The sequence below is a fragment of the Mytilus trossulus genome, chromosome 4, assembly GCF_036588685.1.
Source record: "Mytilus trossulus isolate FHL-02 chromosome 4, PNRI_Mtr1.1.1.hap1, whole genome shotgun sequence".
NCBI lineage: Eukaryota > Metazoa > Mollusca > Bivalvia > Mytilida > Mytilidae > Mytilus > Mytilus trossulus.
In genome coordinates, this window is record NC_086376.1 from 27,711,586 (window position 1) to 27,735,615 (window position 24,030).

The 24,030-nt window shown below is 32.2% G+C and overlaps 1 protein-coding gene across 3 annotated transcripts in view; it reads left to right on the top strand.

Moving 5' to 3' along the window:
• LOC134715007 (protein FAM193A-like) overlaps positions 1-23,618 on the top strand; it is a 29,856-nt gene extending 6,238 nt beyond the window's left edge. The window contains exons 6-20 of one of the 3 annotated variants that reach the window (XM_063576828.1): positions 9-167; positions 665-875; positions 1,431-1,555; positions 3,742-3,889; positions 5,637-5,752; positions 6,145-6,240; positions 7,320-7,556; positions 8,475-8,823; positions 9,791-11,023; positions 11,837-11,920; positions 17,878-18,078; positions 18,289-19,146; positions 19,974-20,043; positions 21,180-21,264; positions 21,703-23,618. In XM_063576828.1, the coding sequence (XP_063432898.1) occupies positions 9-167; positions 665-875; positions 1,431-1,555; positions 3,742-3,889; positions 5,637-5,752; positions 6,145-6,240; positions 7,320-7,556; positions 8,475-8,823; positions 9,791-11,023; positions 11,837-11,920; positions 17,878-18,078; positions 18,289-19,146; positions 19,974-20,043; positions 21,180-21,264; positions 21,703-21,805 (4,075 nt within the window). In that variant the 3' untranslated portion in view covers positions 21,806-23,618. The remainder of the gene's footprint in view (positions 1-8; positions 168-664; positions 876-1,430; positions 1,556-3,741; positions 3,890-5,636; positions 5,753-6,144; positions 6,241-7,319; positions 7,557-8,474; positions 8,824-9,790; positions 11,024-11,836; positions 11,921-17,877; positions 18,079-18,288; positions 19,147-19,973; positions 20,044-21,179; positions 21,265-21,702) is intronic. The other 2 variants (XM_063576829.1, XM_063576830.1) reach the window with 2 other exon arrangements.
• The last annotated feature ends 412 nt before the right edge of the window (positions 23,619-24,030 follow it).

Here is a 24,030-nt window from a genome sequence, read left to right on the forward strand (position 1 = left end):
ATTTACAGAGAAATTGAAGCACAACATGATCTTGAAACACACGAATTACAGAATTGTTGGACAGTGTTAAGAAAGTTAGTGCGAGTTATGTATGGTAGACGTGAAGAAGATATAACCCCAGATAACGACACACCTACTGAGGAGGAAGCTAGGGAATTAGTAGATAGGTAGGTCTTCTGTGGTGAAATGAATACCTAATGAAGAAGCTAGAAAAGTAGATAGTTAAGAGTATTATATTGAGAATGACATACACAACAAGGAGTAGGCGTTTTAATGTACATTTACTGTTAACATTTATCGGTCTCATCCGAGTGCTCCTAAACAGGAGGGAATTAGTAAGGAAGAAGAAGTAGGCTACTGAATTGGTTCATAGGAAGGACCTCTATGTTAAATAGTGCAACTAGTGTGAAGTAGACTAGGAAACTTGGAAGTAAATGAGTTGGTTGTCTATGAAGAACAACACAATGTGACATAGTCATAATTAATACAAACTAGGGAATCAGTCAGGTCTTCTTTTTGAGGATAAAACATGATATAATGATTGATAGATAAGTATTTCTTCTTGAATTTATGTCAGATTGAATAAGAAAAATGTCAGACTTTAATCATATTGAATCTTGACAAAATGTTGAACACTGTTTTTATAAATCTTCCTTTTTTTCAGACTATGCACAAGAGATCCACACCAGTTATTTTTAAGATTAGAGTCCCAAGTGAGGGAATTTGTTATAGAGATGAAGGTGAAACTATTAAAACAATTAAATTCAGGATACAAGACACCCCCTGAAGCCAAAGCTTTCATTTCATTGTTATTAGATGAATATTGTCATTTATGTGGTGTTTCAAGGAAGATGTCGGAAATATTAACAAAACTGGTAAGTCTTAAAAAAGAACCACTTAGTTTTCCATAAGTTAAACAGCAATCATTGCTTATGCTGGTTTCAGTTGAACTTTAAAGTAGCAATTATTTGTTTAAGAAATGGCCCTAACTGAAAAAAACAATTCTTTGATTGTGAGTTAAAGGATTGGGTTTGATTTCATGACTATACTAACTAACATAATATTTGATATAAAAACTTGCTTATCTTGCTTCTTTAGGTGCGTGAATATTTATATTTTTATATAAGAAAAGTTTGACAAGAAAAGAATTTTTTCACTCTTATCATTTTTTGTCAACTTGAAATATTTTTTATCTGGAAACATTTCCCTTAATATTGGAGCTAACCTGGCACTTTCGTATACTAAACCTTCTTCTTAATTTTAAAATTAGCTTTTTAGCCATTTAAGCTTAGAGATAGCCAGTCAAGCTTATTTGAAGCAGAAACTTTCCTTTATTGTTTACAGTTGAAAACATGATCTGATTCTTACTTCAAGCTCTTCTGAGCTTTCTTAATTTAATTCAAAAGTCTATAATTTCGAATTTATTTCAGAAAACTGACCATCTTGCCAAGTTTAATGTGACCTGGGAGTTACATAACAAACATTTATTCCAATCCATAGCTTATACTGAACCATCCATACAGAGCAGTCTTCATCTGATAATAACACAACTAAGGTAAGAAGTCTATACATGCACATCAATATTTAAAAAAAAAATCACTGTTCATTTTTTTTTGTGGGGGGGGACGAATTTTAATAAGATCTGATGGGTTGTGTAAGTTTTTTTAAGTTAAGGAACATTTTTACATTTTTTTTATAAAGATTCACCTAGTTAAAGCATCAATCTTTGCGTAAATGAAAAAAGAACTGACATGCTAATTTGAAAGCTTTAGATTATCTCAGATATAACAATTTACCTTAAATCACTTAATATTTGTATTCGGCCAGTAAAGGTTTTAACAAAACAATAGTTTTTAAAGACCCGCCAACTATAAAAGAGGGGTATTGTGCTTGTTGGTCTGTACCTCCATCTGACCACCTTTCATCAAACCAGACAACATATCAATCTACACCACCACGACCACACATGATATGGTTAATGTTAAAATGGAATTCTGAACAGTAAAATCAGCATTCAATTATTTATAAAATTAAATATAGCATCAGAAGTTGCATCATCACTCAGCTTTAGGTAATTAAAGATTGTTATCATTATCTCAACAAGTCGTTTACATCCTTTTATGATTTTGATTATTATAATCTTTGGGAAATGAATCTGCATTTAACTTCTTGCTTTGTTCAGACACACTGGGCATGGTATAACAGTAATAACAGTGATTAGAATCACTATATTGAAATATCAAGTCAAAATCCTACTCATTAAAAATTAATTCCTGTACAGTGTTTCTATTTTATATCTTGTTTTATTTGGAAGTTAAGCTCAAGCCATCCACCTGAGAGATTTCCTTAAAATATCTTTTTATACCCCCGCTTTATAAAAGGGGGGGTATACTGTTTTACCTCTGTCTGTCAGTCCGTCCCATGAAACTTTCGTCACATTTTTCTCAGGAACTACACATCCACCCTTTCTGTAATTTGGTATCAACATTTATATATGTCAGCCATATCGTGTGATGCGATTTCAGATTCATCACTTGACAACTTCCTGTTTACCGAACACTTGTATGATTTTACACATGATAGCCAAGTTGAAAATTTTCGTCACATTTTTCTCAGGAACTACAATACAAGGATTTCTGAAATTTGGTTTCAGGATTTATATAAGTCTGCTATACCGTGTGATGCGTTTTCAGATTCATCACTGGACAACTTCCTGTTTACCGAACACTTGTATGATTTTACACATGATAGCCAAGTTGAATATTTTCGTCACATTTTTCTCAGGAACTACAATACAAGGATTTCTGAAATTTGGTTTCAGGATTTATATAAGTCAGCTATACCATGTGATGCGTTTTCAGATTCATCACTCAACAACTTCCTGTTTACCGAACACTTGTATGATTTTACACATGATAGCCAAGTTGAAAATTTTCGTCACATTTTTCTCAGGAACTACAATACAAGGATTTCTGAAATTTGGTTTCAGGATTTATATAAGTCAGCTATACCCTGTGATGCGTTTTCAGATTCATCACTCGACAAATTCCTGTTTACCGAACACTTGTATGATTTTACACATGATAGCCAAGTTGGAAATTTTCGTCACATTTTTCTCAGGAACTACAATACAAGGATTTCTAAAATTTGGTTTCAGGATTTATATAAGTCAGCTATACCCTGTGATGTGTTTTCAGATTCATCACTCGACAACTTCCTATTTACTGAACACTTGCATATTTTTACACTATTAATATTATCCACTTGCGGCGGGGGTATCATCAGTGAGCAGTAGCTTGCAGTTTCACTTGTTCTGATAGTTATAGAGTTAGTTATTAGTCTAATTACCATCAAAGGATAGAAGCATTTTCAGTACGGTGTTTACATTTTGACAGGACAAATTATTGGAGTTAATATAGATCATTTGCCAAACTCTGTTTGAGTTATTGCCCTTTGGCCAGTTTCAAGGCAGTAGAATTTAAACACTTTTCTACACATTCTGTTTACTTTATTGGCAATGATAGCTCAGTGGCTGGATTTTTGGCTTACACTGCTGTATTTGAGAACCAAGAAATTAGTTCTCTTCATTGTCATACTGATCAGTTTCATGTGTAATTGAAATGTGTATATTGTGTGATTTATAACTTGATTCATATAACAAATAAATAACTATGACATGAGCAAAATATCCTATTAATACACTGTATTCAAAATGTAATGTAAAATTCTAATTTATTCCAGGATGGGTGCTGCATCTAAAGAATCTTACAATGAAGATACCTACCCTAATTTATTACATAGATATCTAAAGTTTGATGATGAAATGTCAGTGATATCTGTTGTATGGAGGGATAGTCAACAATTAATAGAACAATATAATGAAGAACAGGTGAGATATAATCAACTTGAACTTGTACAAGCCATATTTATTTATTTTTGTGCAATCAATCTAAATGTTCAGGGTGTTTTTTATGCCCCAACTACCTATAATGTCACGTTTTCATTTTACTTATAATTTTATAATAAACATTTACAAATTCTATAAAAAAATTAATCTGAAACAACTGTTAATGAATTTTAGCAATCATCAAAAGGATATTTAATATTACTTAATGGACATTTTAGAGAAATTTTTGTCTTGTTTCATTCAAAAATAATAAATAAAGTTGGCATTTGAAAGAGAAATGTAATTATACCCCCGCTTTAAAAAAAAGGGGGGGGGGGTGTATACTGTTTTACCTCTGTCTGTCAGTCCGTCCGTCAGTCCGTCCCATGAAACTTTCGTCACATTTTTCTCAGGAACTACACATCCACCCTTTCTGTAATTTGGTATCAACATTTATATTTGTCAGCCATACAGTGTGATGCGTTTTCAGATTCATCATTCATCGACTTCCTGTTTACTGAACACTTGTATGATTTTACCCATGATAGCCAAGTTGAAAATTTTCGTCACATTTTTCTCAGGAACTACAATACAAGGATTTCTGAAATTTGGTTTCAGGATTTATATAAGTCAGCTATACCGTGTGATGCGTTTTCAGATTCATCTCTCGACAACTTCCTGTTTACCGAACACTTGTATGATTTTACACATGATAGCCAAGTTGAAAATTTTCGTCACATTTTTCTCAGAAACTACAATACAAGGATTTCTGAAATTTGGATTCAGGATTTATATAAGTCAGCTATACCGTGTGATGTGTTTTCAGATTCATCACTCGACAACTTCCTGTTTACCGAACACTTGTATGATTTTACACATGATAGCCAAGTTGAAAATTTTCGTCACATTTTTCTCAGGAACTACAATACAAGGATTTCTGAAATTTGGTTTCAGGATTTATATAAGTCAGCTATACCCTGTGATGCGTTTTCAGATTCATCACTCGACAAATTCCTGTTTACCGAACACTTGTATGATTTTACACATGATAGCCAAGTTGGAAATTTTCGTCACATTTTTCTCAGGAACTACAATACAAGGATTTCTGAAATTTGGTTTCAGGATTTATATAAGTCAGCTATACCCTGTGATGCGTTTTCAGATTCATCACTCGACAAATTCCTGTTTACCAAACACTTGTATGATTTTACATATGATAGCCAAGTTGGAAATTTTCGTCACATTTTTCTCAGGAACTACAATACAAGGATTTCTGAAATTTGGTTTCAGGATTTATATAAGTCAGCTATACCGTGTGATGCGTTTTCAGATTCATCACTCGACAACTTCCTATTTATTGAACACTTGCATATTTTTACACTATTAATATTATCCACTTGCGGCGGGGGTATCATCAGTGAGCAGTAGCTCACAGTTTCACTTGTTTTATATCCCTATAAATGTAATTTATAAATGGTTCACTTGAATTATGCATGTCAGAAAAGAAATTTGAGTTTGAATAATAATCTAAGAACACATTGGCTTTTTATACAATAACACATTTATTGCATGGTACTCCAAAATAATTTAAAAAAACGCTGTTTCCCTTAGATTATAGCACCACATTTATAATACATTCAATTTACAATTCGTACTGATACCACCATGGTACAATAGACCTGGAGAGTACATTGAATTGAAAATTGCATTTATCTGTGTATTTATAGTATATTTTTCTTTTGGTAAATAGGCTGCCTTAAAATTAAAACAGAAGATGTTAAAAGAAGATTGGGAATTTTTCAAAGCACAGCGTACTATATTAGAACAACAGGTTGCAAAGAATGACCAACCACTTCCTCCTCACAAGTAAGTTTAATTAATATATAAAAATAAGGAAATGTGGTATGATTGAGGCACCTATCCACTAAAGTTGAAATAAAGTGTATGTAAGCAATTATAAGTTTATTTATAACCATTTAAATATGTTGGCTTTTTAAAAAGCCATCCATATTTTATTTCCCTGGTTTATTATTACATGTATGTTTGTACAACTGCAAACTGGTTCTCTTAGTTGTAAGATTTAAGTGTATTGTTAAAATGAAAACAACTATGATTCCTGCTTATAAGGAAAATAAAATAAAAAAAGGTTTGTTCTACTTAAGTTTTATCTCTTCTGTGACTATATACAACTATCAAATACAACTAGTTTTCAATCTTTGTTTTCAACATTTGGTTAATTAGTATTTGTGTATTTCTAGCTTTGAGCAGCAGTTTACAGAAACAATGAGGATGATGTTACAAGGCACCAAACCAAGTCAAGAAGAATGTCACTGTCCTAGATGTAATAGAAAAAGGTATGTTTATATACTTACTCTAAATTAAGTCAGGAAGAATGTCACTGTCTTGGATGTCATAGAAAAGGTTTTTGTATATTGAATCTAGTTGGTAGCTACAAATTTTAATTTTTTATGTCCCGCTTTGTGGGCATTATATTTTTTGGTCTTTGTGTCCATTCGGTTGTTGTTCTTTCTCCCTGCTTCATGTTTAAGATTTTGGTGAAGTGAAACTTAGTATACATGTTCCCTATGATATAATCTTTCAAATTTTAATGCCAAATTAGAGTTTTAACCGCAATTTTACCTTTCACTGAACTTAAAGAATGATAGTGCCGGCTCCAGGTTAAAGTTTCTGGTGAAGGTAGTATTTGATGAAGTGTCGAAACAACCCATGTTCCCTATGATGTTATTTATCTAATTTAATGCCAAAGTTTTGACCCCAAGAGTGGGGCATCTGTGTACTATGGACACATTCTGGTTTGTGTTTTGAGTTATCTTCAACATCTCGATGTAATAAATGTTTCTGTAAAGTATAAAAAAGAAGATGTGGTATGATTGCCAATAGGACAATTGTGCACAAGAGACTGAAATGAAACAGACATTAACAACTACAGGTCACTATACAGCCTTCAACAATTAGCAAAGCCCATAATGCAGTCAAATATAAAAAGCCCCGATAAGACAATGTTAAGCAATTCAAACGAGAAAACTAACGGCCTTATTTATATAAAATAATGAACGAAAAAAACAAATAGGTAACACTTAAACAAATGACAGCCACTGAATTACTCTCCTGACTTGGGACAGGCACATACATATATAATGTGGCAGGGTTTAACATGTTAGTGGAATCCCAACCCTCCCCTTACCTGGGACAGTGGTATAACAGTACAACATAAGAAAGAACTATAAAAATTAGTTGAAAAAGGTTTAACTCATCAGATGGACAAAAATACAAGTGGACGTGGCCGGGTAAATAAAGGTACATTACAGAATAAATACTTAAAATATCAAACTGATATGTGTTGTACATTATAGATAGAATTCAATACCAATATTTTCATTTCATGACTTTTTACAATAATAATATATTTCAGGTGTCCCTGTGATGAGTGTACTATAACACATATGATAACATGTGGTATTATAAACCCTGAAGCATTAGAAGATCAGGAGAATTCCAGTCACATAAACTTCCTGCATGACCCTAACCGGTATCGTATAGATGTTAGTCCACCTTCTATGTCCAGTACTACATCCAGTAGTGGCTCTTCTAGTCCAATAATGGTTGACCATGAACGACTCACTCTTCCATTTGATGAGACGGGTGACAGGTATGTGGTTAATTCTATTGGGAAGAGATTTATAAACACATTGTTGTTAACATTTAATAAAGAAAATTGTAAAGGTTAAAGCAGGTTGAATTGATTCTTTATTTCCTGGCTTGTTTGACATTTTTGGTCCCCCTTTTTTGTGAATACACAACATAGTGATGTGAGATGAACATTGGTTAGGTACTTTCCATATAAAAATAAGGAGATATATTTATGTTCCCAATGAGGCAAATCTCCATCAAAGATAGCAGGGAATTAAAACTTTAATCAACCAGCAAAATAACATTTCAACAAAAGACAAACAAAACTCTGTTGGAAATGGTTGGACTACTAAGGTCAATACTATTACTAAACATCAAAACAACAAACAAAAAGACACACAGTGTCAATCTTAGACTCAGAGTACTTGCTGTTGCTGGAAGCTAGTCCAATGTCTGACAAACATAAAAATTAAATATACCATATTTTCACAGACTGAAATATCAATCAGAGGGTATCCACCAGATTTTATATATAAGCATGACAATAGCATGTCCTTGTACGATACCTAGATATAAATATCAACAAGACAAAGACCACAAATGTTTGAAAATGCTTAACAATATTTAGTTTCTTAGAAATAAAACCAATATTGGAACCTGTAAAGACACAAAGTAATTACTTAATTGATGGATTGATAACATACCAGCCCCTTTAGATGTCTCGTTTAATGTTTGCTATTTTGTTAAAGTTTCATTTTCATATACATCACATCTCATGTCAAGCACTTATTAAAAAGATATTGAATATTCACATTACATAATGATGTATATGTAAAACTCTTTTTCACGATGATTTGCTTATTAAAATATGTCAAGTATTAATGTAAGAATTGCACTATTGATTTTACAAAACACAAATTATTCTTTACTTCATCAGAAATACTGAAGAAATTCCAGAGGAGATAGATGGAAATAGTCAATCTGACATCGATGATGATGAAGAAGATGACGACTATGATGATGAGGAGGATGATGAAGATGAGGAGGAGGATGAGGATGACGAGGATGAGGAAGTTGAGGATGACGATGATGGGGACAATGAAAATGAGGATGAAATAGACATTGAAGAGGATAAAAACAATGAATTAGAAGAACAAATAGATAATAAGAGTATTTCAGATTTGTCATCGTCGTGGCCAAATGATGACGAAGGAGCAGAGGAATTAATTAACTCAGAAAAATGTGATTGTTATCACTGTGTATCACAGGCAAAAGCTGAACAAATGGTAAGTCTCAAATTTCAGAAAAGTGTGATTGTTATCACTGTGTATTACAGGCAAAAGCTGAACAAATGGTAAGTCTCAAAACTCAGAAAAGTGTGACTGTTATCACTGTGTATCACAGGCAAAAGCTGAACAAATGGTAAGTCTCAAAACTCCGTAAAGTGTGATTGTTATCATTGCATATCACAGGTTAAAGCTGAACAAATGGTTGACCAATATCAACCCTCAGGACATTTGGCCCTCGTGACTGATATTGGTTTATCGTGGTGATACAGCATGCGATACGGATTTTGCCATGTATAATTCTATATGTATAAATGTATCACAGGCAAAAGTTAAAAAAAATACAGATCCCCTTAGATTCTGTTAGATTAAAAAATGTTCTGTATAAGATAAGAAAAGATATATTTATTATATTTGGAAGGGCCAATGAAGAGCAAAATTATTTATTACAATGATTTTTTTTTATAATTGACACAAAAGTTTAGATAATGATAATCCACTGAGTTTTAAGACCTTGAGATACAGCTGAGTCATAGCCATAAGTACTGTGGATTCATTATTATTCATTATTGGATACCAATTTTCGTTGGTTTCGTGGGTACAGGTGAACCATGAGTTCAAACGTTCAAAGATTGACAAATTTTCTATAAGCCTTTTATGCAGATTATCACAACTATCAAAACCACAAAATCAAATATCCACAAAAAAATGCAAGTTTTGCTTGATCCACAAAAGTTCATACCAACGAAAATAAATGAATCCACAGTACATGTGTAAAAAAGCAGTAATACAACAATTCATACATGAATCAATTGAATTATAAAATAGCCGCATAACATGGTACCATTAAGAAACATTCTACCATTATTGAAAAAAAAGACAGAGTAAAATAGATCTCTGGAGAATACATTATATATTTTTTTGCCAGATCTGGTTTTCTATTCTAAAAGAAAATGCAATTTTTCAGATAAAAGTGGAAGAAAATCAGTGTCAGTGCTATGTTTGTTTGCGACAACAAGGAAAAGCTGTTTCTACATCTTTACCTCAGCAAGTAGCACCAACATCTCAACCTGGTGAACTACATTTATATCCTCACATTCATGGTTCAGCTGGCCTTCATGGCTTCAGATCACATGTTAGACCCTTATTACAACCACAACTTTATGACTTACATATGCCACTAGGACAACCAAAACCTTTAATTCAGTCACCCAAAGTTCCACTTAAACTGGATTTCGATTCACCTGATGGAATTCATGAACATATTTACCATGCTTATGGAGACTGGGATAATACATATGATTCACGTATGATGCTGTCAAACATACCAAAGTATGGTCATGGATTAGGAAGTGAACTACTGCCAGCTGCTCCATTAACAACAAATTATACAACAAACTTTCTTACTGAGCCATTCTCTGTGTCAACACAGACAGGAATGGACACAGTCATGACATCAACATCACCCTCTACCAGTTCTTTCAGGACCACAACTAGCGTCCACACATCTCTGGCCACCACTCAGGCCAATAGTGACCAGACTGCCAGTATTACTAACAATCATCTTGCTATATCTAGTGTACAAAGTATTTCTCAAACGCTTTCTAGTACAACAACCAATTGTAGTAAAAATAGTACCACTCCTCCTTGTATAAGGCCAGTAACTCTTGGAGGGAACATTCCGCAACAGAAGCAGCCTGTGCTTTCAGAGAAACTGCCAGCTCAGCCACGTAAACGCCAGAATTCAGCCAATTCTACAAATGTAAATAACTCTCCTGTCAATCATTCCAATGGTGGAATATCAGATAAAGTTACTCAGGACTTCATTCAGACAGCGGCTAGAAATATACGTGAAGGTGCCAAAGAAGGAATGCAAATGATCCGTCAGTTTGCCAACAGTTTAAATGCTAATGTGAACACTCACACATGTAATCACAACTGTCGAAATTCTCAAAATGTTCAATCCTGTACTGAAGGTCCTCCCCCTGGGTGTCGTAATGCCGTAGCACTTCCCTCTTCTGTGAACAACGTTAGTGTAGGAACGTCCACTGTCTGTATGGAGCCTGATTGTGAAGGTCATTGTGATGAGAATGGAGATGGTATAGATGATAGTTGTTCAGAACAAAGCTCAACTAATTCCAGTCAGAAAGATGGCAAATACTGTGATTGTTGTTATTGTGAATTCTTTGGACATGGCAATGTAAGTTAAATTGTTGGGTTTGAATTTCTATAAAAAAGATGTGGTATGATAGCCAATTAGACAACTCTTCGCAAGAGACCAAATGACATAGAAATAAACAACTATAGTTCAACGTACGGCCTTGAACAATGAGCAAAGCCTATGCCGTATAGTCAGCTTTAAAAGGCCTTGATATGACAAATGTAAATCAATTCAAACAAGAAAAATCTAGCAGCATTATTTATGTACAAAAAATAAACCAAAACAAATATGTAACACATCAACAAACGACAACCATTGAATTACAGGCTCCTGACTTGGGACAGGCAGGGTTAAACATGTTAGCAGTATACGACACTATACCTAACCTCCGACATTGGTGTAACAGTGCAACATAAAAAATAACCATAAAAACCAGTTGAAAAAGGGTTAACTCATCAGATGGGTACAAACAGAAATACTATTCTAGTCTGTTTGTTGATGTATTTTTGAGGATGTTTGGTGTCACGGTTTGATCTGCATACCAGGCTATAGATAATTTGTATGTGGTTGAACATTTAAAATCCGTGTTAACTGATGGATACCCATGAAATCCACTGAAATTGATATCAAACAAATAATATTGTGCACAAAAAACAAAATTTTATTTGTATGTGTTATACATCTTTTAAACACATATACAGCAGTTTAAGCACATAAGATTGATCTCATTATGAAATTTAACCAAAGAAAACTTTCTCTGTTAAGTTTGAATTCAATTTCTGTATGAGTATGTATACATATCCTGATCAATAGTTGAAGCATAAAAATGTATATGGATTTGATCCATTGCAGCCTCCTCAAACACCAACTAGTAAGAATTATGCTGAAATGAGAGATAGACTGAGATTAAGGTTAAAGAAAAAAGTTGGAAGTCAAGTAAGTTATTTATCAATTATTTTCCTTAATCAAACAAGTATTATCACATTGAATACTAAATACTCATTTTATTAGATATTTATATATAATTATACCCCCGCTTTAAAAAAGGTCCGTCCGTCAGTACGTCCGTCAGTCGTACCGTCCGTCCATCAGTCCGTCAGTCAGTCCGTCCCACAAAACTTTGTCACATTTTTCTCAGGAACTACACATCCACTCTTTCTGTAATTTGGTATCAACATTTATATATGTCAGCCATACCGTGTGATGCGTTTTCAGATTCATCATTCATTGACTTCCTGTTTACCGAACACTTGTATGATTTTACACATGATAGCCAAGTTGAAAATTTTCGTCACATTTTTCTCAGGAACTACAATACAAGGATTTCTGAAATTTGGTTTCAGGGTTTATCTAAGTCAGCTATACCGTGTGATGCGTTTTCAGATTCATCACTGGACAACTTCCTGTTTACCGAACACTTGCATATTTTTACACTATTGATATTATCAACTTGCTGCGGGGGTATCATCAGTGAGCAGTAGCTCACATTTTCACTTGTTTTATTTTGGATGTAAAGCGTTTTCTGATTGGCTGACGTTACTTTGTTATGAGCCCATAGACATAATTTAGTCATGTGACCGTGACGTCATCAACGTTTTTTTCATGGTTTAAAATGGAATTTTGAATTAAATTATAAGAAATGACTGTAATATTATTACTGTCTATTCGAAATAACATAAAAAATGTGGTGCACACTGTTAGATAACCTGCTACACGCGTTATTCAGTGTGCACCCCATTTTTTATGTTATTTTGAATAGACAAAAAAATATTATAGTCATTCCTTAAATAAATTTAAGATTGATTAATTTAAATAAACATTCGAAATCTTTATGGCCGTCTATTTTCCTACATGTGCCCTATAGTATTCTAATCTACTGACCACTGAGTTCAATGTTACAAGTCACTGTTATCAAAATGTTTGATCTTTTTCTTAAGGACATATCCACAGTTTTATTAAACATTAAGATTTTATTTTTTGGGGTTTGTTAAAAAAAAAATGCTCGAAATATTCTGTCAGAAGAAGTCTTCAAGATCTTACAATGATTTGTCAACTTCCAGGCTTTTTGTTGGTTAGACTTTTTAGGAAAAGGATAAAACATTGTAAGAGCTGTATTCCTTAAGGCACTCAGTATAGTTAATGGTGACTTTGACTAACAATATCATGATTTTAAGAATTTAGTTCCATTTTTGAAGACCAAATTTCTTACCAATTAGATAATAAAATTCATTAGATGTAAAAACAAAAAAATATAAAAGCACATTTAGAAAAATGAATGCCACATAAAATAAGAATATGTAACCAAGTAAAGTAATCTAATTGAGAAACTAAGAAAAGAATGTTAAGAGTGTGATTTTGTAGTTCATCAAAGAATTGTCCCCTGTGTCGAGCCTTCAACTTAAGTCGAAAAAGCGAGACTATGCGATTCTACATTCCGTTGGCGGCGGCGTCCACAAATATTCACTCTGGTTAAAGTTTTTGAAATTTTGATCACTTTCTTAAGCTATACTGGATTTCTATCAAACTTGGACATAAGCTTGTTTATGATCATAAGATAGTATACAGAAGTAAATTTTGTAAAAATAAAATTCCATTTTTTCTGTATTTTACTTATAAATGGACTTAGTTTTTTCTGCGGGGAAGCATAACATTCACTCTGTGGTTAAAGTTTTTAGAATTTTAATAACTTTCTTAAACTATCCTGGGTTTGTACCAAACTTGGACAGAAGCTTGTTTATGATCATAAGATAGTATTCAGAAGTAAGTTTTGTAAAAAGATAACTCCATTTTTTCTGTATTTTTACTTTTAAATGGACTTAGATTTTCTTCCAGTTAACATTACATACAGTCTGCAGTTAAAGTTTCAAAACATTTATTAGATTCATTAACTATCCTAGATTTTTACCAAACATGGACAGAAGCTTCTTACAATCATAAGATAGTATCAAGAGGAATATTTTTATAGATTTTTTTCCTTATTTTTGTTGAGCCTGCGATTTACAGCAAAAGTAGGCGAGACACTGGGTTCCGCGGAACCCTTACAAATTTTTAAATATTAAACTTAAAAATATTAAGTGCAAGATTCTTGTTTATAAATAATTCCTTCTATGTATTAGGTATTGGTGTTCACCATTGTAATATGGAAATTACGATCAAAGTTGGAATTGAAAAGATCTTGTTACAATTAATGTTTAAGCCTAAGTGTTTACTTATTAAAACTAATTTAAACGGCAAGATTTCAAGATTTATTAGGAAAACACTCAGACACATTTACAATGTGTTACAAGAGGTCATTATATTTACATATATACATTAAATATGACGGAAATGAATCTAAGGTCTGTATGCAATGGCACAGCCATATTAATTCCTCATATTTATAAATGATACTGATTTTTAATGTGCAGTACCCAAAAGTGTCAAGTAGACTATTTTGTCCTGCTTGTACCGAGTTAAGTACAATGATAGTTATGAGAATGAAAAATGAATGAATTAGTTTTTTTTTATTTTCCAATTTTTAGAGGTCAATGGTACACTTTGTAACTAGCTCAAAATAGGTGGTTGCAGCAGTGCACGTGTCTATGTTCTCTGCCCCTTTTTTGCACCCCCTGTCCTAGGGGCATATAAGATTTCCAAAGGAAACAAATGTTTTAATGGCTAAAGGTAATTGTCCCCTGGCAATGTTTTACACGAACATAGAAAAGTTTTTAAAAGAAAATTTATATTGAAAATTGCATCAGACACTACCAGATCTTTATTTGTTATCAGTTTTATATGAAACTTTTGTCTTAAGTTCGTCAGTAAGTTCTTGGAAGAGTCCCACCAACTATTTTTACAAAAGTTGTTCCCCTTGAATAAATACATATTGTTATCAATCTCATACCATGGAAGTATTATATTGACAGGAACTACTTCGACCCGACTTCAAACGTTTCATCTCCGATGCCGCCCCCAATTTAATGACATGTTAATTAGCTTGAAACATGGCATGTTATTTACCTACCAACAGGTGGTGCCCTACAATATTGTCAGTCTCGGTTGCTTTCGGGATTACGGAAATAAACTAAGAAATCGAAAGTTGTGATAAATTCTTTAGAAACAGTAGTCGGCAAAACTCGGCAGATTCCGTTACTTAACTGTGCTGATTAAGTGATTGATGGATTAATGCGAGTCATCATTAATTTTTATAGAAAAACACATTGACGATGGAAATTTGTACCAAATTTATTGAATAAATGCCCCATGTTTATTGACTGTTCAATAATATTTACCAGTATCATTTTGACGGTTTCATTTGGTCAGATAGTCATAACATATTTTAGAGGACAGAAATGTATTATCTAAATATCTATATAACGTAGTTAGATCTCTTCTTTTTCTTCTGCTGTATTTTGTTAATTGTTACTAGCTCGATTAATTTTCGTATTGTAAACTGGAAATTTCTACTTTCCAGGATAATCCAGTAACTTAACCATATATATAACTCTAAACCTCACAGTTTTAATATTTATCAAATATATTTATTGTTAACCGGCAGTTACCGGAACACACCTTAATCGCGATTTAAACTTCACTCACAAACTTATAAAATAATGTCACTCACTATTTCAAAACGTTGTAGAATAATTAATTCTGGGCCGATTTTCATTTTTTATGCATTAGTCGATTTGTTTAAATAAGTTATTCACGAATAAAGGTCTACCGATAAGATTGAAATAAGTAAAGGTGTTTTGGGACAGGTACTATTTTTAAGCTGTTTCGATTAAAACCATGTGGTTGATAATAAGTATCTCTGGTCAATTTATGACCGCGGCATCGCAGATAGTCACAAAAGAAATTAACGACAGCGTACTAATTAGACAGTTTCCATATCTTTTCTACAGGGCTACCCGGGTTATAAATAAATGCTTATTAATCGTTGTAGTTCCTGTTAATATAATACTTCTATGCTCAACAATTCATACCAACAATTCATTAGATATTTATAAAAAGATAAATGGAACTTAAAAAAAAAATGGAACGGGTATTACCAATGTTATTTCAACTGATCGGGCGGAGCTAGGTTTTAATTTGCAAAAGGATAGTCTATTTGAAGATGTGTGTGATAAGGATGATTGCCGTTATAATTATTACTGATTTCTAATCACCTATCAGTGTCATCAAAGGAATTTACAAAAGAATTACTGGACATTTCATTGATCAGTTTATCCTAATACACCTATCTCTAGATGGACTGGTTTGTTATGAGCGAACCGGTTAAACTCAGCCCAGTCAAGTGAAATAAATAGAGTAATACTCATGGTTAAAAAAAAAAGCATTTTACAACAAAATGTACTTTAAAATCTGCAGACATTCATCAACATATTCATCTATAAGCATGATTGACTGATCCCCTTTATAGATAAGAGTCTGTGCTTAGCCTCCTTACATTTTTCTCAAATCTATCAAAATTGTTGATTAAAGTCTTAAGGAAATTTCAAAATTGATATTTAAAAAGAACTTAGTGTTTCCTGTATTTAAAAGTGCAGTTATTAGGTATATAATTTCACAGGTAAATGTAGGTGAGTTTAATCTTGAAAATCCAATCAGTAAAGTTAAGATGATGAAAATTAATACATGTAACAATAAAAAAATAATCAAATTGTAGTGTGCTAAAAACAAAAAACGTATATACTAAGAATTATAAATCTAGCAAGAATGGAACATTCTTACTCTGTTAATAGTAATTTGCAATAAAATTAAAATTACCATATTATTAGAAAATAGATTTATTTTACCCCTATAACATTTGATAGGGAAGCAAAATAAATTATTAAGTTAACTTAAAGAAACAAAACCCCTGATAAACCATGTGTTATGTATTATATATATAATAACATGAATAATATCTATCACCTCTCTCCCTCAACTTTCCCTCGTTTTATTACCTTCAAGTTAATTCCTGTTTTGCAATTAAGGATGGACTATAAACACCTGTCCAGGTAGACTGTAGTTGTGACTTCTTAATTAGTGATCACCAATCAGTTACACACATGTCAAATTAACTCAGTGTGAGCACAAATGTCAATAGATGTTTGATAAATACAGTGTAATGCCACACTGACCAAGGTCATTGATGACAGAGTTAACACAATGTTTGGTCAGATCAGTATGTCACTGCTCCCTCATTTACATAGTTTTATACCAAAGGATTATATGTTCTACTTTTGGAGATGGCAACTTAGGCATTCTGTTGTAAGATATGTTACTCAGGTAAATTATGTTTTCTTTCTGGAGTATTGATTAGACCTTAGGCTGCACACCTGAGTTTACATTTTTTAAACAAGTCTAAAAAATAAATAAACAGATTACTTTATGAATGTTGCTGCAAAATATTATTAAATGTTAAAAGATATGTTTCACCACACAGTTGGTTATAAAAAAATGTGGTAAGTTGACATATACTCTTGTAAAACTTGCAAGATGAGACTGACATATATAGTTTTTAGTGCAACTTTGCATGAGCAAACACAAATCAATTCTTTTTAATTCTCCACATTTCTCTATATATCATTTCAGATTTCTTGTTTTTTCCCCTGATAGTTTTTTTAAAGGGAAATATGCTTGTATTCAATATTATTTATATTACAAAATACTGATTGTGCCAGTACTTTGCAAATTTTGGTGGTCAAAACCTTAGGACCACGACTTTTCAAGAGCTCTCTCTCTAGTGATGCAGCTTCTTTTTTGCAACTTTGCTGGAAACACCATGGCCAGTTAACTGTTTTATCTTACTTCCCATCTACTACAGCATGTACAGTGTTGCAGATATAATTCCAATATTTTCATTATTTTTTCTCACTCTCCAATCATGGTACAATGAACACTTATATTAATGTTTGTGTTTTTAATAGGGTGACACCAAACATAAAGACACCTGTGCTCATGCAGAGCACCATATGATAGAGCATCATCAGCCTTGTGAAGATAAAGGCTCAGAAGAATTGGAAGAACTACTACACTATATCAATGGTACAGATAATCAGAAGGAGGAACAGGAAGATAAACAACTTAGTGCTAAAGCAGCTAAACGTGCTAGACAGAAACAAAGAAAGGTAAGATCAATAAGATACTTTCTCAGCTCTGTTTTCTTGTTAAATGAAATTGAGTATATTTGCTTTGAGTTTTAAAAAGAATTTTTTTCTTTTCTGGAATCTGTATTTATTTCATCTGACCCAATTGCATGAAAGATTATATTGGGGATCACAATCTTAACTTAGATATTTAAAAGCTTAGATATAAATATATATGTGAATGCATTTCAGGCTGAGGAAAAGGCCAGGATAGAGGCAGAAAAGTTACACCAGGAGAAATTGGAAAGGGAAAGAGAACTGGCAAAAAATTTGCTTAATGCTGCCAAGCTTGAAGAAAGTAAAAATGAAAAGAAAAAGAGAAAGAAACGCAAACAGGTTGAAGAAATTAAGCAAGCAGAGATTAAAAATAGCTGTGATAAACGAGAGGATCCAAACTTAGTACGGGTCCCTCCATTAGGGAGAGAAGATACTGACAATAAAGTCAAAAACAATGTAAAACTTCAAGTTAAACTTTCTGATGCTCCACTCAAATCTCCTTCCACTGAGATTAAAAAAACAGTTAAAATAGTCAAGACTGATCCAGTTAAAACTCAAAGAATCATAGTTGAACCTCTTCAAACAAATGGAAAAGTCAATTTAAAAGCAATTAAAAAGCCAGATCTACTGAAATCATCCCCTGTTCAACCTAAAGTACAAGTCACTAAAGGTGCCTCCCATTCGTCTCCAAGCAGTGCCAAACCTGTTCCAGAACAGACAACTAAATCATCAGCGAAGAGAAAAGACAATAAAAATGAGAAAGATGTAGATACAACAGAGAAAAGAATGGATGCTGGTGATGTAAAACCAAGGAAAGGAAAAACTGTTCACAATAATAATGATATTGTTGTTAATAAAAACATTGTTCAGTTAAATGGGAATAATAACAATAAAACAGTAAAGAAAGCTGCTACCACTCCAACGCCTCCTAAACCGTCTCCTCCTCCTCCACAACAAATCAAATCTAGTCCTACTAGCTCGCCATCTTCTCCTAAGAAAGCCGACACTCAAAAGACAAAAGCAGTTGTTAACCAATCACCACCCCAGGATCAGGTTAGTATCAGATTTACATAGAAATATCAATAATACTGTTCTTTGTAAACTGAATTAAAACTTGTAATAGATTTACAATATAAAAATAAGAAGATGTGTTATGATTGCCAATGAGACAACTTTCCACAAAAGTTAAAATTAAGGGATGAAAGCAATTTCAAGATACTGTGCATGTATGTCCTTCGACAATGAGAAAAACCTATACCATAGAGAGGACTACAAAAGGACCTGACATACAAAAATATGAAAATTTGATTGACAAAACTAACAGCATGATTTATAACAAATAAATTTACAAACAACAAATATGACAGAATTTACACTATAATTCAAGAATTCTATTTCTAGTCTTCATATTTTGTTTTAGCTTTTACAAGTTTAAATGAATCAAGAAACCTTGAGTAATGGGTTGTTTTCTGGGTAAAATTGAAATGAAGTACATTTAATTGTTCATCATGTGATTTTTGAATGAAAATGATTGCTAAGTGTGTAACAATTTTTAATTGTTTTGTCTTTCAATTTTGATTATGACAAACACTCATAAATTATTAAGTTTGTCATGCATTGATGATGCACATGCACTCTATATTTTTGTTTGGAATACTGTGGATTCATTTATTTTCGTGGATTGAGGAAATCTTGCATGTTAGTGGATATTTGATTTCATGGTTTTGCCGAAATCTACATACAAGCCTTTTAAAAAAATTTCATTCGTTAAACATTTAATTTCGTGGTTCAACTGTTCCCACGAAATCCACGAAAATTGGTATCCAACGAATAATAATGAATCCACAGTAATCAGGACAATTATGATTTTATAATTTTAGCAGCCTAAAGGTGGGAAAAAGGGAAAGAACAAAAAGAAAAATAGGAACAGTGAAGATTTAAGTGTAATTGGTAAGTTTTAAGAAACTTTGTTTAGCTCAGAATTGAGTTCTTTGTGCACAGTTGTATGCATATAGAGAACGCAATTATGAAATGTAAATGAAATTAAACATTTTTTGTCCCATTTGTGTCTAACAGAATGACACTTGCGACACATTCATCTATACACAGGGTTTAATGGTACTAGGTCCATTTCTTCTTCTTAATAAAAGAAAAAAAATTATTGATGACTTTTTTACCTCTACAGTCTTTCTGTATCATTCAGCTTTTGTTTCTTATTCACTGTGACCCACTTTTTTATCACGTGGGAGAGGCATCTATGTAAATAATGGTTCATTACCCAACATTATTTTTTTGTTTAAAGGTTCTTTATTGGATCATGTATTTTAGAATGTCTACAATGTATGATGTATGGAATTATTGTAAGGTGCACATGTCGACTGGCAGGGTTTATATATAAATGTTTACCGGTACCTCATTTTCATAGATCATCAATGTCAAATTACTGTAAATCAACTTATTTTCGCGGATACTTTATTTCCCATTTTAGCCTATCTTGTCCAATTCTTGACAATTTAATTTCACGATTTTGTAATATTCCTGATGTTGTTTAATAATGAAAGATTCAAGCTTTACATTTTCACGACGAATAAATTTCGCTTTATTTTTCTATTTGCGAAAATAAATTGCTCGCAAAAATAAGTATACAGTATAGTGATATGCATATCTGTAGTAATACTTACAGTATATGTGGGAAGACTTTTAATATAGAATTTCATCATAAGTTAATGAGCCTATACATTTCAGACTGTACCCTCTTGTTATTCCCTTTCTACAATGTTCAAAGCAAGCATTGTGATCAAATCTACATCCCCTGGCACTTCATGTTAACACTTATTCACATGACAATTGAAATTTAATTAAAATCATGTCCCTCAAATTATTATTAGATACAGATTGACACACACACACAGGTACACAAAATGTACTGTTTGATGAAAAGTAAAACAGTGATTAGCTTTGGTAACATGGAAAGTTATGAACAAATATTTGATCTACACCAGCAGTAATAAAGTAATCTCACAAATATGTTTGAATAGTTGTTAGACTTGATTGTTTGTATGATTGAACTACTTTTTCTATTGCAGATGAAATTTTCCTTCCCAAGTCAGAATCAGACCTTGAGAATGGTGAATTAGATGAAACTGAAAAAGAACTTGAAGCCTTCAAAAGGTATAAATATTGTATTGAGAACTATTTATAAATGGTTCATTCTAATGGTCTACAACATATTTTAATTGAATTTCATCTTTCATTTTGTATATTAATAAAAATACAATATCTATATTAGCAAACTGTTTATAACTAATACTTTTTATTCACTTTAGGCCCTGTCAATATTAGATTTTGGCCATTTGTATGCCATTTGGGGTGTGGGGGAGTAGGGGGACTTATTTCCACAATTTATAATTGTTTTGAAATATTCATTCAAGTAATGATTGAAGTCAAGGTAAATAAATTGTGTGAGACTGTTGGTTGAAGTATAGTATACCCAATTTTCTTCAACGTCAGCTGACACATCTTTTAAAGAGGAGAACAACACGGGCCATCTATTTTTTTAACTGATTTCACAAAACTTGAAGTTAGAAACTATTTTGTTTTACATTTCAGATTCTGTTTGGATTATACACCAGTTACTAGAGAAAAATTACAAGTCAACATGAATATTAAAGATATCTTTGTCAAGAAGAAATCTGGACTCAGCTGCACCTAATGGCATCCATAGATATGTTTAGTCCCCTGCTAACAAATTCTCAATATGAAACAGACCAGAAGACATTTCATTTTCTATTTCTTTTGTTAAACTTATTATAGGGAAATTCTGAAAGAGAAAGTAAAACTGCAGAAAAATTTTGGGGTTTCACAGTTGCTTTTATTGAAAACGTTTGTTTATATTCTTTAAAACATTAATTAAATAAAAACTACTTGGTGAAATAAGTAAAGAATAGACATACATTTGAGATTCTTCCCTACACAGGAAAAAGAATCAAAATTAAAGTGTCATATAAAAATAATCAACACTTTCTTATGAGCTGTTTAGGAAGAGAACAATTTTGAACATACAGATATTATCAATTTTTCACTAAAAGTCTATAACTTTATACTATTTATAGGAACTTAACGCTTCCATTCACTTGGTTAGAAAGATTAAGATACTCTAATATTGAAAATAAGTATTCTGTGGTCCAACACAGTGAAGCAAAGTTGAGGCATTGTTTGTGTTTGTCTCAATCCTTAGACATCTATAGTAATGATAACCTGCTTAATTTTTATTGGTTGCTTTCTGCCTATGCAATTAAAACTTAGAAAAGACTCTCAACATTAGATATTCAATGTCTTTCATTGTGTAACACTGGTGAATTCATTTGTTTTATGGGGAAAAGTTATGAGTTGATTGAAATAGTGTTAGTCTGTTATAATGTGAAAAATCATGTCCAGGAGTAGTGTGATAGCCTGGCACCATAAAGAAATTGTCCATTATTAACATGTGTGTTTGTCTGTCTTATTTTACAATTAATCATTCAGATATCATATTCAAGAATTAAATTGTCAACCCGTCATTTTATAGAATTTCATAGTCATTCTTGAGAATGTTTCAATACAGCCATGCTTTATGGTGCCAGAGCTTGTCTCTTTTAACTTATTTTATTGGGTTTAATGTGTTTGAAATAACTAAATTTTCTTTTTAATTTTTGTTCAAAAATTGTTTTGCTGCGAAGCATTGGAATAAAACATGTATATGAAATCTTCCTACTCTTATTGTTAAGTTTGCTAATGTTAATGCATGTTTGTGTGCTCCTTCATATTTGACTGTAAGCAGTAAGTGGTGTATTTACATTACTCTAAGTAATAAAGAGATTGTTGTTATTAATATATTGTTGCCTATTTACAATTGATTTTAACTTGGTATTTTAATGAATTTTTTTTCGAGGGAATGTAAATGCACCATGGATACTGATAGTATTATAATAATATTATTTATTGATAAGTAGTAGTTCTGTAAACTTTGTAGTGTACTATTTAAAAAGAAATCTATGCAATTTGTTCACCACAAACTGCTTGTTGATTTTAATGTCTGCTAATTATTTTCAAGTTGCTTGTATTTTGTTTTTAAATAATTTTCTGAAATTCAGAAAAAGAAGTTTTAATGACAAGCCAAACAGTATGAAAAGGAAGGCATTATGAACTATGTATTCTATTGAAGGCTAATTTGAGTCAATATTACACATTATTACTATTACTCCATTATTTATCTCCCCTGTTTTGACTTGAGGAACTGGACAGGGGACATAACTGTGCTTACAATAAGCATTATATAGCAGCTTCCTGTTTGATGTTTGTCCTGTCATTGGTGGCAGAGTAATAGTAATAATACAATCTTCCTGTTATAACTGCTGTGTCACCAACGTCTTTTATTTGTGTGCCTGTTTTAATGATACGTTTGTTTGGAAGAAAGTTGGAATGTGTTTGATGTTTAATCAACATGTCAAATGTTGATACTGAATAAATGAAATATCACATTGAAATGCATTTTAGTTATACTTATTTTCTACCTTTTAATAATTTATCTTCATACCTCTTTTAGTGAACCAAAGATTCAGAGATAAAAAGAAATGATTATGTCTTCATCCTTTATTGTCCATTCATTCATTGACCAATACTGATCTACAAATGTTTTCTTTATACCTCATACAACAAAGTGCATAAGAGAATAATGATAAATACAATTCATCTGTCTTTCATCACTTTGTTATTGACTGGAAAGTGTCCTAATATTTTATTGGATTCACCATAAATTGAATTTAAGTTTTCATACCTCATATTGCAGAGAAGTTGGAAAGCAGCAAATCTGAAGTTAGATGAAACTTATCCTTATAATTTTTTGATGCCCAGATTAAGAAGCTATTTTTTACTGGATTTTTGTGACAAAAAAGTCGG